The 21703-nt window shown below is 39.3% G+C and overlaps 1 protein-coding gene across 1 annotated transcript in view; it reads right to left on the bottom strand.

Annotated features, from left to right (window-relative positions):
• Positions 1 to 21703, bottom strand: part of sardh (sarcosine dehydrogenase) — a 36543-nt gene continuing 14840 nt past the window's right edge. Inside the window, exons 11-22 of the mRNA XM_077498090.1 lie at positions 20168 to 20258; positions 18827 to 18968; positions 14065 to 14148; positions 13841 to 13954; positions 12858 to 12996; positions 10289 to 10402; positions 9023 to 9170; positions 5281 to 5374; positions 2179 to 2341; positions 1209 to 1377; positions 533 to 668; positions 1 to 458 (exon numbers count right to left, since the gene is read on the bottom strand). Of these exons, the coding sequence (XP_077354216.1) occupies positions 330 to 458; positions 533 to 668; positions 1209 to 1377; positions 2179 to 2341; positions 5281 to 5374; positions 9023 to 9170; positions 10289 to 10402; positions 12858 to 12996; positions 13841 to 13954; positions 14065 to 14148; positions 18827 to 18968; positions 20168 to 20258 (1523 nt within the window). The 3' untranslated portion in view covers positions 1 to 329. The remainder of the gene's footprint in view (positions 459 to 532; positions 669 to 1208; positions 1378 to 2178; positions 2342 to 5280; positions 5375 to 9022; positions 9171 to 10288; positions 10403 to 12857; positions 12997 to 13840; positions 13955 to 14064; positions 14149 to 18826; positions 18969 to 20167; positions 20259 to 21703) is intronic.

The raw sequence follows: 21703 nt of genomic DNA, 5'->3' as shown, positions 1-21703 counted from the left end.
ACATCCTGTATTTATATAGTGCATTTTCCTGAGTGAAAACGGAAGACCCCGCCTTTCATCATTCCAGATCAATTCTGCGTTATTGATTCGGAAATGATTAGCGAACTCACCATTAAACTCGAGCAGCCGAGTGCAGAGAGGACCTTCAGCGATACGTCACTCAAACTAGATTCAATTCATATCAGAACCTCTCGGTATAAGTTAATATCAAGTCCATCAAATCTTCATCCATTCACAGCAGGAATGAAAGTTCTGCGTTTGCCTGAGACGATCGGAACCTTTGCACCTGCATGCCAAACGTCGGAGATTTCACTCCGGCGAGGTCCACGTCAATCGTAGATGCCCTTCACGCGCTTGTTCTCGGGGTCAAACGGAGATCTGAGGTGGGCCTTGGCCTTGTACGTCACTCCCATCCGCTCCAGGGTGAACTCGCCACTCTTGATGAAATCTCCGCTTACCTGAAAAAGGGGCACAGTTGAAACTGGAGCCAAAACGAGCAGCCGAGAAATACGTCGTTGTTGTAAAAGCTTACCACTCCTCCATCGGGATTGCGGATGTATCCATAACCGATTGTCTTATCGATATAGAATCCGTAGTCGGCGCGACGCAGGTGACCAACGGGGACGCCATTACGGAAAATTGCCTCCAGCCCGAACATTGGTACTTTCCTGTATTAAAAAAAAAAAAAAAAAAAAAAAAAAAAAAAGCATAAAAATCTCTTAATTTAAAGTTTGTTCATGATTAGCGGCGTTATTCTTGCTTGGTCATTAATTAGGGTGGCAGGCGATTAAAATTTTTATTCGTAATTAATCGCATGACCAAAAGTTAACTCACGATTAATCACACATTTTATATCTGTTCTAAATGTACAATAAAGTGTACACTATTTTTTTTTCATACCCTTGTTCACATAAAAGTGGAAAAAATGTTAAACTGATAGAAATATGTCTGCATCATTTAGTAATTGACACAGTAATTTCATATTTCATAAAATAAAAAAGATGTACTGAAAAAAAGTGTGATATTGATTTGTGTTTAGGTCATTTTTCTGCCACTAGATGGCATAATTGCATTTGCTATAGGAACTTTAAATTAACTAAAAATTAACACACTAATTTTGACACCCATATTATTCATACATATATTAATAAAAATGTTTAAAATAAATAAATTCCTTCATTTTCTCTGTCTGCGCGAGCTTGACTGACTCGTCGATGGTGAAGGGGACGATGCGCCTCCTGAGGCCCTCCTCCTTCTGCTTCTCCAGCCGATGTCGACCCTGGAAGGGGATGGAGCTTTTCAACTTGCAGGTGAAGGCAAGCCCCGCCTCCAGGGGCGTGTCATCCGGGCGAAGGTCGGCGTGCCAATGGCGGTACCCTGACAAAAGTAGAAGGGGACGGTTACAAATCCAATATAGGAACCGATCAACCGTTTCAAATATTTAGGTTTGGTCTCACCCATCACTTAACGGAAAAAAAAACAAAAAAACAGGTGGGATTTTTTTGTGACCACCGAGTCAATCACGATTTTTGACTATTTTTCTGAATTTCTCCATAATAAGCTTTTAACTCATTTACTCCCAATAACGTATAAATACGTTTTTTTTTTATGTTCTAAGTGTCCCAAAGACGTATTTCTACGTTTTTTTGTTTGTTTTTTTTAATGCTAGAGCATACAGAAGGCTTTGATGCAGCCTCTCAACTGCAAAGAACGGTTGCAGAAATGGTAGTTATTACACAAACGGCCAGCAGGTGGCAGCAGAGCAAAGGAGATCAACCAGGGCCATGTAGGAAAAAAAAAAAAAACTAAATTACTTACAATTTTAAATAGATTTGTGAAAACTGATGAAACTTAGCTCTCTTCTAATTGCTGCAAAACGGAAACAAATCGAAACATACTTTTTTTTTCCTGATGAAAGAAGAGACTTTAATCTTTCTTTTGAACGGTTCCATGCTTTTATAGCAATAGAACACAATATTCTGTGGGCCTTGCAAACAGCCGGGAGCGAACGGGATTGCTTCTGTGAAAATGCCTGGGAGTGAATGAGTTAAGTATGTCCATGATCACTTAGAAATATTCTTTAAAAAAAAAAAAAAAAAAAAAAAAAATACAAGCACGAATAAATGAAAGCTTCCGTCCCAATCCAAAATAATTTCTCCACTCAAGATTTCAAGTCACCTTTCTCTATACTGAGCGAGTCGATGGCCCTGTAGCCTGAATTGATGATGCCGTGCTTGGCGCCGGCGGCCATGACGGCGCGGTAGACGGGAAGGCAGGAATGTTTGGGAACGTGCAGCTCCCAGCCCAGCTCGCCGACAAAGGACAGACGCATCGCTCGCACCTGGAAGGGAGAGGCGGACGAGGAGGCTTAGAAAGGATGCGGCGCGCGCACACGCGCACGCGCGCATTTAATCTCGAGGCTCCACATTGACTTGCATTTGAATAGTGACTGTACACGGAGGAAAGAAGCCAGGAAGAGGAGAAGCAAAATGAATCGAAAGCACAAATAAAACCCCACAGCAAACCAGAAAGATGCAATTATTATCTTAATTTTGGAAACAGCATGTTCAAAGGACATTTAAAAACAAGTTGAAATGATGGAAGAGAGAGGAGGGAAAAGGACAGAAGAGCTTAAGGCATTGAAGCAAAAGCTAAAGAATTAAAACGAAATCTGGATTCTAATAGAAAAAGCAGCATTTGAAAATTGGCTGATCTCCTATCATCATCCTCATCTTGCAATCTCTATTGCAGAGATTTCAGGAGTCCCAAAATGGGACGAGGATGCGAGATAACATCTCTAAAGCTAGTCATTGGAAAACAGACACTTCTACGTGGCACAGTTTCCAACACAGGACACAGGATAGCTTGCTTTTCTTAAAGGGGCTGTCTGCCGGTTTCACTCAGGAAAATGCACTTTTTAAATACAGGATTTAAACAAACAAACTACTTCTCAATTTATACATATGGGCTTTTCTTCACGTGCGGGGGTGATTTTGTCCTTAAACCCCCACACCACCAGGGGGGGTTCGCAAACGGGGCCGGGCGAACGTGTCAGCTGCGTGACGCAGGGATTTTTTTTTCCACTCACTCATTCACACATGTGAGCTTCTGTGAGTGAGTGAGTGAAAAAAAAAAAAAAAAAAAAAAAAAAATCCGTGCGTGCTTTCAAATTGCCGCGGGAGTGACGTCACGCAACTGACACGTTCGCCGGGCTGTTTAAATTCCCTGCGCACGTGACAAAAAGAAAAAGCATTTTAACACTGACGCAGAGACATCCACTTTACATTATGCCCTATGGGAAATTAAATAAGAACAAATCTGCGGTCGACTAGCGTCCCAAAATAGACTGCGTCCATCCTTGGAGGTTCGACTGTATTCGAATAATGCTTTGATAAAGGAGGCAACGCGAAAGCTCAGAAGCAAGATAGAGAAAGTCGGTTAGTGAGCAAATGATGTGAAGTACGGAGAGAAATGTCTCCAACAGTTTCCCCAGTGGGCGCTGTGACAGTTGGGCCATCTGGCCGGCCGAGGTTCACCCCGGGCCCCATATGCGCGTTCACAAAAACCGCACGCTCGCAAACCTGCAGAGATGTTGGAGACGCACGCACACACTTGCCGAACGCAAACGCACGTCGAGAAGAATTCAAACGTCTCGACGAGGCGAGCGGGCACACTTGCCGGGTTGTCTTCTCGCGACCACGAAAATGTCAACCCGGACGAGACTAGCGAGCAGCACCGAACGCTGCGCAAGCGACACACACTTGTGCACGCGCGCCGTCCGCGGTCACTTGTGCCTTGAATAATTCACGCAAGAGCAACGAAGACAAGAGGGCTCGGGCATGTGTTAGTCGCTGCATGAGCCGGAACAACACGCTTGCTTTGGTGGCAGGCCAGTGACCGTGTTGGTCAGGCTCAAAGGCTCAAGTTGCAGACATTCGCACATGCTCTTTACAAAGAACAAGGTGGTAAATTATGGGAAAAAAATAATCACAATTGTTTTTTATATTTATGTTGAAATCACAATTAACTCATTTGTGCTAAAAAAAAAAAAAAAAAAAAAAGTTTGAAGTGTCCCAAAGACGTATTTATTCGTTTTTTTTTTTTTTTGTTTGTTTTATGCTAGAGCATACACAAGGCTTTGATGCAGCCTCTCAACTTCAAAGTACGGTCGCAGAAATCATAGTTATTACACAAACGGCCAGCAGGTGGCAGCAGAGCAAAGTAGATCAACCAGGGCCATGTTGAAAATAAGCTCAATTACTCACAATTTTAAACAGATTTGTGAAAATTAATTAAATTTAGCTACATTCTAATCTAATGCTTATTGTTGCAAAACGGAAACAGATAGAAACATACTTTTTTTTCCTGATGAAAGAAGAGACTTTAATCTTTCTTTTGATAGGTGCTATATGTTTTTATAGCAATAGAACACAATATTCTGTGGGCCTTGCAAAAGCAGTCAAAATCCAGTAAAATAGCCGGGAGTGAACGGGATTGCTTCTTTTTTTTTTTTTTTCTATGAACGGGATTGTTTCTGTGAAAATGGCTGGGAGCGAATGAGTTAATAAACACAATTATTGACTTCAAAAGTCATTTTTTATTGAACTACCAAAACTCAGCTTTAAATATAACTTAAAAAAAACAGAACAAAATGATTAACAGAGGAAACATATAAAAATAATAGTAAAAAAACAAAAAAAAATACTGGCTTTTCTTGCTGTGCACACTTTTGCCTCTTAGGGGCAGTAATGGGCTTATGCCTGTATGGAGACACATTGCGATAAAAAGAATATAATAAATTAGCGACTGAGCATTATTATATTAGCTAATTTTTCACAGATTAGAAAGATTATTTGCCTTTGAGTATTGCTATTTTACTTGTTTGTACATAGTTACAGTTTTTGTGTGTAAATATTCGAAGGAATATCACTTCTGGAACTCAATGCTAATCTTCTGCTAGCCTGTCAATGGGATTTTACATTGACTGCTAGCATTAGCATTTTGTTTTGTGCGTTTAGTTTCATATTAGAGCAAACTGAGGTGCCATTAAAGGGTCACACATTTGCTACACAAGCAACAGTGTGCATCCAGGGTACTTTCACAACATAAGAATTTCACAAAGTTTCTCTTACATTCTAATGTTGGACTAACAGTTGAATAACGGACGTTTGCGTGTGCCTGGGACAGCGCAAGTTGCTTACAAGTTGGTTACTTTGAAGCCGTTCAACGCATGAATTCCAAACACAAGTCAAGCCAGTGAATATATTTGTGTGTTGTCACCTGATGGCCGGCCGCGTTGACAACTTTGTGGGTGGAGAAAGGGAAGGCTTCATTGCTCAGGTCTGTGTCCAACACCTCTTGTAGCACCTCCCGACTGCACAAGATGACCAAAAAAAGAACTCATCAATAAGATTCATTCAAAATATCTAGTTTCTAAATCTATTCTTTCAAAAAAAAAAAAGAAAAAATCCACCTGTTTTTATTCATCTCGGGGGCGGCCATTTTGCCACTTGCTGTCGACTGAAAATGACATCACAGTTGCTCAGGGCTCAGGCAACCACCAATCACGACTCAGCTTCAGAAAAGAGGTGGGCCGTGATTGGTTGTGACCTGAGCAACAGTGATGTCATTTTCAATGGAAAGCAAGTGGCAAAATGGCCGCCCACTGAGATGGCTAAAAATAGATGGATTTTTTTTAATTTTTTTTTCGCTTAACTCAAATTCCACACAGGCAATATTAATCAGAATGTCGTGTTTAGACTATAGGGACACATACAACATAATTATAAAGAAAATGTTTTTATTGACTTCCTCTTTAACACTACATGGACTGCAAAACTAGAATAAAGCAGCTTGAAAAAAAATATAATGAGGAATATTTTTAAACCTAGCAATCCAGGAGTGTCCAACCTTTTTCCTCCAAGGGCCACATACAGAAATATCAAGGGCCAGTTTTTTTTTTGTATTTTTTTTTTTATTTTAATTTTTTTTTTTTTTTTATTTAATTTATCAATCACACAATCACACCAAGCTCAGCCAAGCAATTGCATATTGTTTATATTTTCACAATTTGGACCTTGACACACAGCAGAAAGTGGAGGAAACCATGTTTGCTTGTAAAATTATGATATATAATATTGTTACTTGTTTTAATTGTAACATCTTTGCCTTTTTTAGAAAAGCTTTACACAGTATATAAAACATGTATTAGTCACATATGTCATTTTTGAAAATGGATGGCGGGCCACAAATGGCCCCGGGGCCATAGTTTGGACACCAGTGTAGTGATCCAACCTCTATATGGTTGATTTTGATGGTTCCTACGGTGAGAGCAGAGCGGTTTCAGAAAAAGCAGTTTTGTTGAAGAGGGCTGATATTAAAGGGATTTACACACAATGTTGGGATGCTAATTTGAAAAGCAGCTCGCTGTGCCGCACTTTGAAAATCCTGCTCCCTTCTAAGAAGCATTGCACCAAGATAGATGTGATAAGACTTTTTTTTTTTTTTTTTTTTTAAACGCGCACAAGCAATCTAAAAGGGTGCTCTTGTGGTAACCTCTCCCACAAACGCGCACACGCACAAAATCGATATTACATAAAAATGAGTCAGCAGCAAAAAAAAAGGACTAAGTTTAGCTTACTTTTGCTTCTTGTACTGTACACTTGTAAGGGGGCAGCGATCGAACACAAAACGCTTCTGAAGGATATTTTTTGCAGGAGCAAAAACAAAAAAAGGAAGCCGCGAGTGAAGTTCCGCGAACACGTTATCTATTTTCTCAAAAAGCAATCAATGCGGTTGTAGCTGGTAGAAGAAGAAGAAGGCAAGCGTGCAGTCGCGCATGCAGCAATGGCGTCCGACTTCTTGTCCTCCCCGAAGCTACGCTTTGTTCATTCAACTTGAGAACGAACACACAAGGAGGAACAATTAACTCGTTCACTGCCAGCCATTTTCACAGAAGCAATCCCGTTCGGTTTTACTGAATTTTGACTGATTTTGCAAGGCCCACAGAATATTGTGTTCTATTGCTATAAAAGCATGGCATCTATCAAAAGAAAGATTAAAGTCTCTTCTTTCATCAGGAAAAAAAAAAATTGTTTCTACCTGTTTCCGTTTTGCAGCAATTAGCATTAGAAGAGAGCTAAGTTTCGTCAGTTTTCACAAATCTATTTAAAATTGTCAGTAATTTAGCTTTTTTTCTAGATGGCCCTGGTTGATCTCCTTTGCTCTGCTGCCACCTGCTGGCCGTTTGTGTAATAACTACCATTTCTTCAACCGTTCTTTGCAGTTGAGAGGCTGCAGCAAAGACTTCTGTATGCTCTAGCATTAAAAAAAAAACAAAAAAACGTATAAATACGTCTTTGGGACACTTAGAACATTAAAAAAAACGTATTTATACATTTTTGGGGAGCAAATGTGTTAACATGTTTTATCAATGCAAACCGTAGAGCTAGCACAGCAAGGTTCATATTGATTAATAAGAGAGCACTTTCAATAAAACAGCACTTAAATTAGTGTCCTACTGAATTCTCACAACCTTATTAAATATGGCCCGGCAGAATTCCAATGAAAACATTATTACCCTAAGCACTCAAATTTTCTCTCTCTGGAGCTAAAAACATGCCTTAATTAGCTCATACGGTCACACAAGTCAAGATCCACTCAATAATCCCCACAGTCAACATTCAATTAGTTGAGTGAGTGTATGCAATCAAACTAGCACACACATACACGCACACGCGTGTATGCAGTAGGCTCCTGGAGCCCGTGACGCACTCGAGACTGCTTTGACGCAAGCGTTCACAGCAAGAGGGGAAGGGGGCATGGAGGTTTAAGATTATAAGAGTTGTTGGAGGATGAAAGAAAAGTGCGGATGGTGGAGAGTAGGTTTGATATAAAGATGAAGAGAAGAAGAGAAGATGGAGGGGAGGGGGGGGGGGGGGGGTTATTCCTCAAGGGGAAGACATCAACACAACACACATGCAGAGCAGAACGTAGTCAGAAGTATTTTGGAGAGAACTCATTTATACGCACACACGTTAAAAGCTCAAGAACGCCGCAAATTTGGCATTTTTCATTTTCAAAGTCAAGCAGTTCAAGTCCAGCGGATAGCTTGAAATGGTCAAAGGGTAAGCAGGGTCACAACTGAAAAATGATGTACATTTCAGAATTAAATCAATTGCAATATCTGGTCTTAAACCCAGTGAGCTTGTTTAAGATCATTTAAGATAATCCGGATGGTAGCGCAAAAGACACCTACAAGTAGCAACGGGACAAGTGGCCGCCATCCTTGTGGAATTTAAAATCTAAAAAAAACTTAAATAAGCCCTTCAAATGCTACTAAAATCCATCCACTGGTGACCAATCACCATGAACATAATGCACAGTTTATTAACTCATTTGCTCCCAATAACGTGTAAATACGTTTTTTTTTAATGTTCTAAGTGTCCCAAAGACGTTTTTTTTTTTTTTTTTAAGTTTTTATTTATTTATTTTTTTTATGCTAGAGCATACAGAGGGCTTTGATGCAGCCTCTCAACTGCAAAGAACGGTTGCTGAAATGGTAGTTATTACACAAACAGCCAGCAGGTGGCAGCAGAGCAAAGGAGATCAACCAGGGCCATCTAGAAAAAAAAAAGCTCAATTACTTAGAATTTTAAATAGATTTGTGAAAACTGATGAAACTTAGCTCTCTTCTAATGCTAATTGCTGCAAAACGGAAACAGGTAGAAACATACTTTTTTTTTTTCCTGATGAAAGAAGAGACTTTAATCTTTCTTTCGATAGGTTCCATGCTTTTATAGCAATAGAACACAATATTCTGTGGGCCTTGCAAAATCAGTCCAAATCCAGTAAAACAGCCGGGAGCGAACGGGATTGCTTCTGTGAAAATGGCTGCGAGTGAATGAGTTAAAAACAAAAATAAACAAACAGACGAAAAGATTGTAAAAATTTGGGTTATTTGTGACGTCTAAAAACGACTTACTTCACCTCAATCCTATTTTTTTCTGGCCTGCACTTTTACCTCTTAGGCCCCTGGATGCTGATCATGCCCATGTCCTCCGAGTGGTCCGTCAGTTGGCAGCGGAAGCCCTGGTCCTGGAGCACCGTTCGAATGTGGTTCCAGTTGTGCTCGGCAACACCGCCACCGATGGCCAGGTAGTATGCGTCACCTGGAGTGGAAACAAAATTAATAAATTTAGGTCAGCGTGAGCGTTGTGTGGTCCTTCGGGTCTTCTCGTGTTTATTATTATTATTATTTATTTATTTATTTATTTTAGAGATGGGCGAGTACAGATACAGGGTATCTGGCGCTACCCTGCAGCAGTTTAACACCATGGCAAATCATGACGATCACTTCCTGTTTTGACAACAATGGGCCCACGAGTATGTCTGCATTTTCCACCGAAACTTCTCCGGTTCGGAAATACTTCAAAATTGGCGAGGACGAACCACACATTGCAGAATGCGAACTTTTCGGCGCAAGATTCGAAAAGAATAAAATAAAAACAAAAATGTTTGGAGATGGTCAAAGTAAGAAGGGAGGGTGTCGAAAAATACAGGCGCTATTAAAGTTTATTTTAGTTAACTAAAACTAATGGAAAAAAACCTAAAATTCAAAACAACAATTTCGCTAACGAAATAAAATAAAAACGAAGATGCTTTTAAAAACAAAGTAAATTAACATTTTATGTTTACAAAACTAAAATAAAACTATAATTATAGCAAAACTGTCCTTCGTTTTAATCTTTGGTAATAAATTTAATGCATGAGCCTTTGGGGATGATTTTAAATGTGATTTTTAGTAGATTTATTTAGATATAAACCGGAATAATGACGTTGCGCCCATGGTGTTTTTTAAAATATTGCACACAAGTAATACACATTTAAAAAAAAACATAAAAAACAAAAAACAAAAACTAAAACTAATACTGAAACTAACTAAAGCTAAGCATTTTTTAAAGAAGTAAAACTAATTAAAAAAAAAAAACCTAACAGCCCCACCTTGAAAACTAATTCAAACTAACTAAATAAAAAAAAAAAAAAACTCAAAACAAAATAAAAACTAAAATGAAAATTTCCAAAACTATAATAACCCGACTGCCATATTACAAATAAATTGGTTTATATACTGTAGCATTTTTCGAAATAGTAAATTATTCGTACAATTATTAAGACAAAACACGATTTCTCTTCATAACATTATGTGGCCCTTGCGTCCTTCTGATTTTCTGTATGTGGCCCTCGAATGAAAAAGTTTGGACCCCCCTGCCATACACAGTTTACTCACCATTGGATTCGGGCGCCAGCGGGAGGTTGGCAGCTCCGGGCTGCAGTCTGCTCACCGTCAGATCAGCTTCCGTCCCTCCTCGTGAATTCAGCATGCAGGTGTACACAGTGGAACCTGGAACACGCACAAAAAAATTAGTGTGGAGGCTACTCAAACAACGAAGACTGATTGGCGCGATTCCAAATGTCGATTAGCGCCATTTTGTAAGAGTTAGCTTGTCTGTACAATGTGAAAAAGCCTGTCAGCCCCCAGCACCTTTCAGACAGACGACAATTTCTTCAAAGGCCGAAGTCAAATCGCAAAGCAGCACACGTCAGATCTGCCTCGTTTCTTTCTTTTGCGTTTGACACACATTTGAAGCCTGTGCGGGATTCCCGTTTGTCAGACTGTCACAAGATGTACCAACACGTGAATCCCCATTAAAGCGCGAGAACGTCAACCCGGCGCACAAAAGCGGTCACCGCGGGACCGCCGGCGACCTCGTGTCGAGCGACGCGTGTGTGTAATTTCGAGAGACATCAAACGATAACGTGTCCGTCCGTCACCCGGCTGGCCGGAGGACAAAAAGCTAAACCGCCGCTTGTCCTTCAGCCGGCACGCGCCGCAATGAATGACTTGCATCAAACGTCGGCGTGACAGCGTCCTGCGTCTCGGTGTGGCAACGGAACGCAACTCGGGACTGATGCGCCTCAACACGGCGTCGCAATTTCGGATTAGTTCAAACAAGATAAGGGGGAATGAAGGATGTTTATGTCACGAGCCTCTCTCGGCATAATGGAACGAGGCCGGCATTTGGAAAGTGATAGTTTCTACGGAAACCGCCGGTTATATCAAAAGGATAGAAAGAAAAAAACAAAATGACGACAAAGAATGATCCAACGCAAAACACATCATGTGAAAAAACAAATAAATAAACGTCAACATTCTCCTGTTATAAATCTTATTAAGAAGTCACAGTGTCCAATCGCTGATGAGCTATTTTTAGAACGGAGCCATGGGCAAGACATGTTGTCCTTGGGGCTAACTAGTACCCGCTCCCACCATTTATTCATTTATTTATTTATTTCGGACAATGCACATTAAAGGGACACTTGACGCATTGAGCCATTTTCTGCAGTAAAAAGTTAAAACCTTTAAAAACTAATGTTGCCACTTGCTGTCAACTGAAGATGACATCACCTGTATTGAGGAAATGGGTAACGGCCAATCACGGCTCAGTTTGCTGACCAAACCCAGAAACCAAGTGAGCCATGATTGGTCGTTATCAACTTCCTCAGCACAATTGATTTATCTAATTACGTCTGGACAAAATATAAGAAAACTTTTTTTTTTTTTTTTTTTTTTAAGTTTTTTTCATACTCTTGTTAAAATAAAAGTGGATAAATGTGGTTGCATATTTTCAACTTCTGTACAGTAATTTTATACAAATGTATTATTTCAAGTTGAAACGATATATTAAAACAGCCAAAACGATGCCACTAGGTGAGAATAGTGTTTCATGTTGGACGTTTTTGACAGGAACAGTAAATTTTTCCCCAAAAAAATTTCAGTGTAATTGGTATTCATGAAGCAACTCTATGATGACTTTGTTTTTTTTCCTCTTCTTTTCTTTTTTAACTTTTGTTTCTCTGCTGTTTGTTTGTATGTTTATATGTTCAAGAAATCAAATCAAATCAAATCAACTAAATTACAACTAATCACCAGTCACCACAAATGAATACATTTTTATCACGTTTATTATTGCTAAATTGCATTCAAGTGACTCCTTTACTGTATGTAAAATAAAGCATAAATAACAATGGACATCGTATTTCATGCTCCGTAATGCCGTTTAAAGCCGTCATTTTAGCAAAATCCATTTAATGACTTTTAATGCGTTATAATGACCTGCGAAAACCCTGAATATATATAGGCCCTTTAAACTTTAATACATGGTGGAAAAATCCTTTTAAAATTTTTTTTTTTTTTTTTTTAAATGCTCAAAAAACGTCCTCATACTACTGGACCTGATTGGATATTTCCCACACTACCAGTCTGCTGGATCATCACTTCCGATAAATTCAGAAGCATTAAGTTCAACTTGAAACTATTCTAGTATGTGACGTTTATTCCTTTCAAATAACTGTAAAAAAGTGCGTTTTTATTGCACCAAAAAAAAAAAAGAAAAAAAGAAGTATAGTAATTCTACTTTCATTCAATGCAATTTATGTGCAACTTTACAGCCCCATTCTCTTCTGGCTGTGCAGTAGGTACAAACACACGCGTGCCAAAAGAAGAAATCCTACACAAAGCTCGGATCAAACGGTTGGCCGCGATCCCGGCCTTCTATCTCGCTGTCGCCACGGAGGAACTCGATCCTTCATCCAAGTGATGAAGTAAGAAAGCTTCATTTGACAACTTGTACGAGCTCCAACTGCGTGATCGGAGGCGATTGTGAAAATGTGCCGCTCGCTCTCGTGTCTCGTCCCGCTCCTCCTTCAACAAACTGTCAATCACCCGGGCCCGTCTGTCGCTACCTCCACCACGTCGTCGCATGCGAATTTTGACTTGGGCGGCCAGTCGCACTGACCTGGCTTCTTGTTGACGTCGGCGGTGAACAGCCAATCGGCTGCTTTCTTGGCATCTGGGCCGGTGAGATAGAACTTCCCAAAGTAGGACATGTCAAACACGGCCACGCCGTGCCTGCATGACAGGCACTCGCTCTTTATCTGCGGTGAAAAAATAATAATAATAATAATTAGGTGTCAGTCGATTAAAATTTTTAATCGTAATTAATCGCATGACTTCAATAATTAACGGACAATTAATCGCACATTTTATATCTCAATTTATATCGAAATTTACAATAAAATGTACAATTTTCCCCCTAATTTAAATATGGTTTTATTTTTTTCGTCATTGATACAGTAATTTCATAACTCAATACAAAAAATAAAATAAAATATGTACTGTACTGTAAAAAAAAAAAACGAAAAAAAAACAAAAGTGTGGCTGACTTTTCTGTCACTACAACATGGCATAATTGCATTTGTAATGAAAGCTCAGTGCATTTTCTTTTCATAATAGAAGCTGCTTATTTTTCAACATGAAGTAACTTGTGAAATTATGCACATCTTAAAAACTGTAAAATTCAACACAGTCCCTACAAAATATCTGCATTGTTAATTAATGTATTACTGCTAAATTGTGCTACAGTGTACTCCTTTGCAGAACACCGAATGCTTTTATTTTGTTAAGTCCAATGGGATGTTCATTGTAAAAGGACATAGCTTTACTGCATCGGAACCAGAAACGATCAACGTTGCACGTTGACCACTGATATATTGAAAATAAAAATAAAAATAAATACTACTAAAAAATACTAATTAAACGTTATTAACCGTTTTTGGCAGTCAAAAAGTTAATCTAGCTTTAAAAAAAAAAAATTGTTAATGACACTAAGTTTATGAGATAACGTGATAATTTTGACACCCATAAAAAATAAAAATAAAAAGAGACTACCATAAAGCATCGACAGCGCTGTGAAACGACGATGGCGACGCGCACTCTTACCACGTCGTGATGTGGTGGGAAGTCAAAGGTGTACTCTTTGCCCAGCAGCTCGTTGTATTTGTACTTCTGATTCCTCTTGATGTCATAGGCTCCATAGTAATCGTAGTCTTTAACCTTTCCGACACAGGAGGTTATTCAATGAAATGCTCAACTAAATCTATTACGGGGGATTAGTTTGGATTGAACGTTGCTAATGATGTGATTTGTGTGCGTGCGTGTCTCACAGGCGCTTGTCCATCCTTGGTGAACCAGCCCGGTCGCTCCCAACCGTGTCGCTCCTGAAAAACGCAGCCTTGCTCTGTCAGCGCCTGCAAACAACAGGAAGGCAACCAACAGTCAACAGGGGAAGAAAAGCTTGCGCACGTCAGGGTGTGATTGTCAAGCATTTACTTTGGACCCCTTACAGCAAGTCTCACAAACTGAGAAGCTCTTTTCACTCTTCAAACGAAAGGAAAAGTCTATGCAGTATGTCCTGAATCGTGCAAATGAATCCATCCATTCACACTTACATTCAAATGTATCTACAATTTAGAGACTTTAAATAGGAAGTCATCCCAAATAAGTCTAAACACGGTTCTGCTCAATATTGTGTTTGCGGAATGTGAGTTAAGCAGCAAAATCCAGCCATTTTATTTATTTATTTTTAATCCATCTCAGGGGGCAGCCATTTTGCTACTTGCTGAAAATGACATCACAGTTGCTCAGGGTCAAGTAGCAGCAGTGACCTGTACATATAACTGGATAGCCCATACGCTCACGTGGTAAGTCTCGGTAAGTGACAAAATGGCCGCCCTCTCAGATGAATAAAAATGGGCGGATTTTGCTGCTTAACTTATGTTCCTCAAACACAACATTAATCAGAATGCCAAGCATAGACTGTCAGGGGTACAGGCAACATATTAATGTAACAAACATTTTTAGATTGACTTTCTATTTAACTTTAAACAACCTAACATGCATGTAGTTTTTTTGTTTTTTTAAGTGACATGGGGGGTGTTTTTAATTAAACCTCTGATAAAGCAATTAAAGTTGCATATTTTGTATAAAATGTGCTGTGTACAGTAAATAAAGATTGATTGATTGAAGTTCTTGGCAGACATTTGACATTTTCTGATGGCAGTTCCCCGTAAATCACGTTTTATGGGCAGCTTCTGAGTTTTGGTGTCCTGATGGGTTTATAAAGGACCAGTATGATCAATAAGGATTCAGTGTAATGTGTCAGCCCTAAACAATCCTAATTTGATTCAATAGTCTTACGTTTAAAGTGTATCTAAGTTATTATATATTTGCTAAAATGCTTTACACGCATATGAACTTTAAGTGAACTGCTTTTATTTTAGAACTGTACCAGACAGTGTGGCTGTGTTTACATAATAATAATAATAATGGATAATCACATGCTTATTTGCAACACACTTACATCCAAGCAGACAGATATGTTTTTTTAAGATATTGCACTTTCCCCACCCCTTAGTGATACAACGCTACTTTTTGTAACCGGACAGGAAATAATCCCCAATAAATAGAGAGGGCGCAAGAGAATTGCCAGAGCATCTTTGACAGCTTTTACCTGGCAACTCTGCTCTCCTCGCTGCGAGTGTAAAACGAATAAGTCTTGTCTTCTCATCCTGGTGTTGCCATTTTTATATGTTTTGGTGTGTAAACCGAACAAACAGAAACGTCCATACGCACTTTATTCATATGCCTGAATTTAGTCAATACGTTTTATGCATTTTTCACTGGCTCATCATAATGTTTCTACACTTAATTTCATATTTTTACTTAAATATACTCTTAATTAATTGTTCTAAAAAAAAAAAAAATCAATAACCACATAAATGAAACAAAAAGTCTCTTATGAATTCTCGATATGATGGAACACACCGAAATAAGACGCTTGGCCTCTCACCATCCTCCTCCTCCTCCTCGTTCAAACTGACAGTCGCCCACAGTTGCTGCTGTAGGTATATGTTCTGCTAGCCGTCTCCTGCCAAACCTTCCCACACCGCGCTATATTTACCATCAGCGCTACCCGGCGAAACGTGTGAGCAGCCGTGTCAGCGCGGCCGCCGTCGGTGTTGGGAAAAGGAGGATCGCGGCGCCTCCTAAAATTAGTCCTTCTAATGAGTTTCAAAGGGAGACGTGAACACTAAGTACCTCTCATTCCTGGTGAGACCAGTGTCACGCACTCGACTCATTTAGAGAAAATGGACTTTTATGGGGTTTTTTTTTTTTTTAAATCCCAGTGCTGCAACCAAAACGGCGTCAACACTGCCGAAGGGAGGCCAGTTGCTAGGCGATCGCCCTTAGCAAGTGATTAGCATGAGTCTTAACAGGCTTGGAGATGAGGATCAGAACAGCCCAATCTCACAGGGAAAAAAAAAAAAAAAAAAAGTTAACTCTCGAGCTGCAAAAACGCGACTATCGAGAGGGGGAAAACAGTGTCAGAAATAGGATAGAGAAATGCGACGGCACAACATGAGAAAAGTGCGGCAGGAGCGTGAATTAAAGTTTTAATGTGCCGAGCTGTAAGCTCTGTGGCGCTTTTATAGTAGGGCCGATATCCATACAGATTTTTAGTAGTCAAGGAGGCCGATAGCCGATATTACGAGCAGATATTCATTTGCAGTAAAAGAGAAAATATTAAAACTTTTTCGTTTGATTTTAAGCATATAAAGAATAAACGGCTTTGTTTACAAATTATAACAAATTGCAGGGCGCTTCCAAGGTCACCAGCATGTGTTAATCTAAAAAAGTAAATATAAATGGAAATAAATCCATTTTTTATTTTCACTTTTAGTCATTTATTCTATTCTATCTATTTATTTAGTCATTTAGAATGACAGGCAGTTTGCAGCGGCGGAGTCCAACCCAACACACACTTAGGACCGCCCCCTCATTTGAGTAACAATTCAACTTGGCAGTACGGCCCAAAGCTGCCAAAATTCTAAAGAAATAAATGACTAAATAAATATATAAATAAATGACTAAATAAATAAATGACAAAAAGTGAAGAAAAAAAAAATGGATTTATTTACATTTATATTTATTTTTTGGATATAATTTTCGAATTATATTTTTTTATATTCATTTTTATTTTCACTTTTAGTCATTTATTTATTTTGAATTTTGTCAGTTTTGGTCCTCCATGGGTCTCTGACACAATTCAGCAAAAAATAAATAAATACATAAATTAATTAATTAATTAATTAATATATAAATACATTGAAAAATAATTAAAAAAATAAATAAAAAGGGGGGTATAACTCTTCAATATTCACAACAAATATTAAAAAAAAAAAAAAAAAAAAAAAAAAGCAGACGAATTTGGGTTAAACAGTTTGCACTTTTCATATGACACAGAAATTGGCAGTCAGTCAGAAAGTAAAAGCATCACCTACTTCTTTGCTGTAGTAATGAGCTCCAAAAAAAAAAAAAAAAAAGCCGTCGACAGTAACAAACGTCATTGTGAGCGCAATCTGTTGTGCAGAAAAGCGCCGGGCGGCGCGTACAAGGACGCACCCTTGTCAAGACAGCGTGTCGGTTAAAAGAAGTCAGCAACGGGGGAACGCAAGACTAAGTGGCCCATTAATGTTTCAATACAGTGGCAAGGATCCGTTCGTGATTTGTGGAGAAGTTGAAAGACGTGCGAGGCGAGGCGACCGGAGATAAGTGTGTCATTTATAGTCACGGCGGCAGGGATGGCATTCATAAATGTAGCCGCCGGAGAAGAGTGACACAGCTAACTGCCTTCTGCCTCAATCGTTTTTTTTGACCGCCTGAAACGGGCAACAGAGGCTGAAAGGAGGAGGGAGGAAGGAATGACAATGACAAACGATTCAATGAGATAACAAAAAGCAGTCAACGTATGACACGTGATCACATGAATCACAAAACGAGTCACCCGCGTTACGTTCCCCTTCATCCGGCCATTAGAGTGGCTCTTAAACATAGGCGTCCAAAACATGCCCAATTAAAATTAAACAATTAATAAACTCACCACCAGAGGGTGCTGGAACTGCATAAATGGAATATTGGCCTTTTTAATAGGGCTAGTATCTGCTTTTTTTTTTTTTTTTTTTTTTTATTAATCTCAAGTTTGATAAAACTGGTCTCTCATTGAGTGGCGAGGTGCTTGCGAATGGAGCACATTTTGGGTTTCTTTCTGTGTTCGTAAGATGTTCACAGACATCTTTCACTTATCGCAAAGAAATTGTGAACATTTTCAGACCATTTTTCACTCTGCGTAGATCTTTTCAAAACCTTTTACAAAGCCTGATGACAACTTATCAATTTAAAACCATGTTAATCTCATTGGAACTGTTTTATACGCTTATTCACATTTTCATTTGACTATGAAAGATGCTGCTGACGCTGGGAAAGCACCGCAAAAAAATGAAATCAAAAGAAAAACAAGTGAAATTTTAACATTTTAGTTATGTTGACATTTTTGGAAAACTTTACCCTTAGAAAACTTAATTTTTTGAGTTTTTAAATTTAGTTTAAGACATGCAGATGACCCTGGAAGCTCCCTGCAGCTTTAAATCATTTGAAAGTTGATTGTACACTTGCGTGACAGTCGACGCTAAATAATGAGATTTTGTTTTTAATTATTACCACTTCTTATTCTGCATTAAAATTAAGGGTGCGCTTGATTGTTTTTAATGAATGGTTAACGACTTCTCACGCTGGTTTGACTATTAATCAAGTTCACAAGCTACTTATTATTACATTTAGTTTCCCGTAGAGTTAATTAAGATTTTAATGTGGCGACGGTTTGGAATTTGGAATTAATCACTTCATATACAATTGATCTCAGTGGGGAATACATGGCATGGTAAGGTACCACTATAATGAGCAAATTTTTTTTTATTTTTTTTTAATCGGTCTTTCAGTCAGTAGGCGTTCTAAAATATGTCTGTTAAAAATGTCAAAATTGTGATTGGTAAACCACCCGTGAATCGCCGATCAAAAGGCGTCTGTCACCTGGTGGAACGGATCCTTCCTCATGTTTCTGCTCGCCAGCGGCTCGTCAAACGGGAACACCACCGAGTAATTCTTTGCGTAAGACTCGTGGCTGCGCTCTCTGATCCAGCGTCGGTTGTCCGTCAGCGAGTTATGGAAACGCCTGAGACGGACGAGGAGACTCAATCAAGCGACCGGCGCTCAGTAAAAATCACAGTCGGAAAATTTGCAAAAACAAAAGGCCTCATCAGTTTTCCATAAGACGTTTAAAGAGTGCACAGTCTTTCCCTCTACTGCTTTGCCTCTTTACAAGTAACACAAATAAATGGTAGTAGCTCATAAATTATGACGTGAAATTTTACAAGGCTCCCTATTGGAATGCATTGATAGGATAATAGAAGCTCATTTTGACTGAGCACAACTATAAAAAGGTGGAAGTAGCTTAACTCATGTGCTCCCAAAAACGTAGAAATGCGTTCTATTTTGAATGTTTTAAGTGTCCCAAAGACGTATTTATATTTTTTTTTTATTATTTTTTTATGCTACAGCATATAGAAGGCTTTGATGCAGCCTCTCAAATGCAAAGAACAGTTGAAGAAATGGTGGTTATCACTCAAACGGCCAGTGGGTGGCAGCAGAGTATAAGAGATCAACCAGGGCCATGTTGCAACAAGCTGTTTTCCCCCACAGTTTTAAACAGATTTGTAAATAATATTGAAACTTAGCTATATTCTTATGCTAATTTCTGTAAAACGGAAACAAATACAAATATAAAAAAAAAATTCCTGATGAAAAAAAAAAAAAAAAAAAAAAAGAGACTTTCATCTTTCTTTTGGTAGGTTCCATGTTTTTATAGCAATAGAACACAATATGATGTGCCAAACAAAAAGAAAAGAAAAATATTTATTTATGCTTAATAATGATTTAAAAAGTGTTGGCACTTTCAGTCATGCATCTTAACATTTTGTCAACAAATCACTTTAATGCGGATCTTCAATGAAGGGTGTCAGTTGCCAAATAGTCATTTATTAGCGGCAGCATAGTAATTTACAGCTTATCTTATTCATGATTTAAAATGTTACAAACCCTAACTACATGTCATTTTAAAGTGCTGCGAAAATCCCATTTGGGTGATAAAAACGCCATAACTGTGACAAATGTAATGCATTTTGAACTACATTTGAAATCTGCGTGTTAATTTCACAATTTAAATTTGACATTGGCTATTCTAAGTCTCATAAAATCTGATTTTCATAGATTTTGTTTTATTTTAATAAAGCTAAAAGCTGTTAGGCCTTGGTAGATGTCTGAGTTCTTTTGAGTTTTCATGTTGTTTTTGTTTTTTTTGTTTTTTGCATGTACCTGATGTCGTATCCATACATGTCCTTCTCAGGCCGGCCGTGGATGATCCAATGCGCTAGCTCGCGACCACAGCCGCCTCCCAGCATCATACCTGGCAGAAATACCCACATAAGAACATGAGTATTTGACACACAAACGTCCAATTTAGTATTTCAGCCATCTTAGATCCAGCGACACCAACCAAACTTCCTTAATTTGCATACATGTGCGTGTGCTTGCGTGTCTGCTACAACATCAATATTCAGCATGGCAACCGGAGTGGCCGAGCATCCTCCTTTTATCACTCCTCTCTTTTCTCCATCCATGATCATTTCACACATCTGCAGGCGCCGTCACCGCCGGGCCCGGCCGAAGGTGGACGTCTTGAGTGGATGGACGTGCGCCGGCGGGCGTAGCGGGATGATCGAGTTCTCCCCAGACACTTGGACAAGCAGCGGTGCGAGGCGCCACTGACGGACGTCGCGGGAGATCGCCGCCGCGCTTGACGTTTGAGACGGCATCTGCGCGCTTCCGCTCGTCTCGTCGCCACTTCCTGGTTTCCTACTCCGCGCGCCGCTCGATCGCTGTTAGCTCGTGCTGCGCAAACATTTGTTCCCCGTTGTGTCTGGATCGGTCTCCCCCGCTCCGTTCCCATGTGCTGCGTGTGCGACCGCTCAGAAATTGTCTTTGGATCCTGCCAAACAAGCCAATTTCGCATGACTTCTTCCTCCTGTTGCACGCAGCTTGATGGGACCATGCAGGGCAGCTTTGCCTCTTTTTGGCCAGGCTTGTGAATCAGTTGGCATACAATGTTCACACAAAAAAAAAAAAAGAAAAGAAAAAAAAAGTGCAAGTCAAGTATTGACCTCATATAAACTGTGTAATACTGTCTGTATTAGGTTTATGATTGCCTAGGAATGCCACAAGATGGCGGCAAAGCACTGCTTTTACATTATATGTGGCTTCATTTATCCTTCTTTCCTTCCTTTAGTCCTTGTTCTGGTCTCTTGAGGGCTCCTTAATCTGTTGGAATTGAGATGTTTCGGGGTTGGCAAAAGATTCTGGTTTTGTAACTGGTGGTGTCTGGTTGGTGCTGGATTTCCCTTTGTTTCATCTTTCCTTTCTTTAGTCCTTCCTCTGGTCTCTTGAGGTCTCCCTAATCTGTTGGAATTGAGACGTTTCTGGGATTGGTTAAGGATTCTGGTTTTGTAACTCTAGTGGTGTCTGGTTGGTGCTGGAGTTCCCTTTGTTTCATCTTTCTTTCCTTTGATCCTTCCCATGGTCTCATGAAAACTTCCTGACTCTGGCGGGGACGCTAAAGTATGCAGCTAAGGTGAAGGGTATTGGATTTTTTATTTATTTTTTTAACAGGTTTCAGGTGAATTAAAGAGCACAAACTCACACGTATGCAAGCAAAAAATGTTTAAAAAATGTTTAAAAAAAAAATGATGACATATGATGAAACGAAGCTATTCTCCTCACTCCAACATAGTTCTGTGGTGCCAAGTTGCCACTGGACACTTTGTTTAGATAGTTAGTTTAAAATAAATGAAGATG

The sequence above is a fragment of the Festucalex cinctus genome, chromosome 15 (assembly GCF_051991245.1).
Source record: "Festucalex cinctus isolate MCC-2025b chromosome 15, RoL_Fcin_1.0, whole genome shotgun sequence".
NCBI lineage: Eukaryota > Metazoa > Chordata > Actinopteri > Syngnathiformes > Syngnathidae > Festucalex > Festucalex cinctus.
This window is presented reverse-complemented; position numbering and strand designations above follow the sequence as displayed.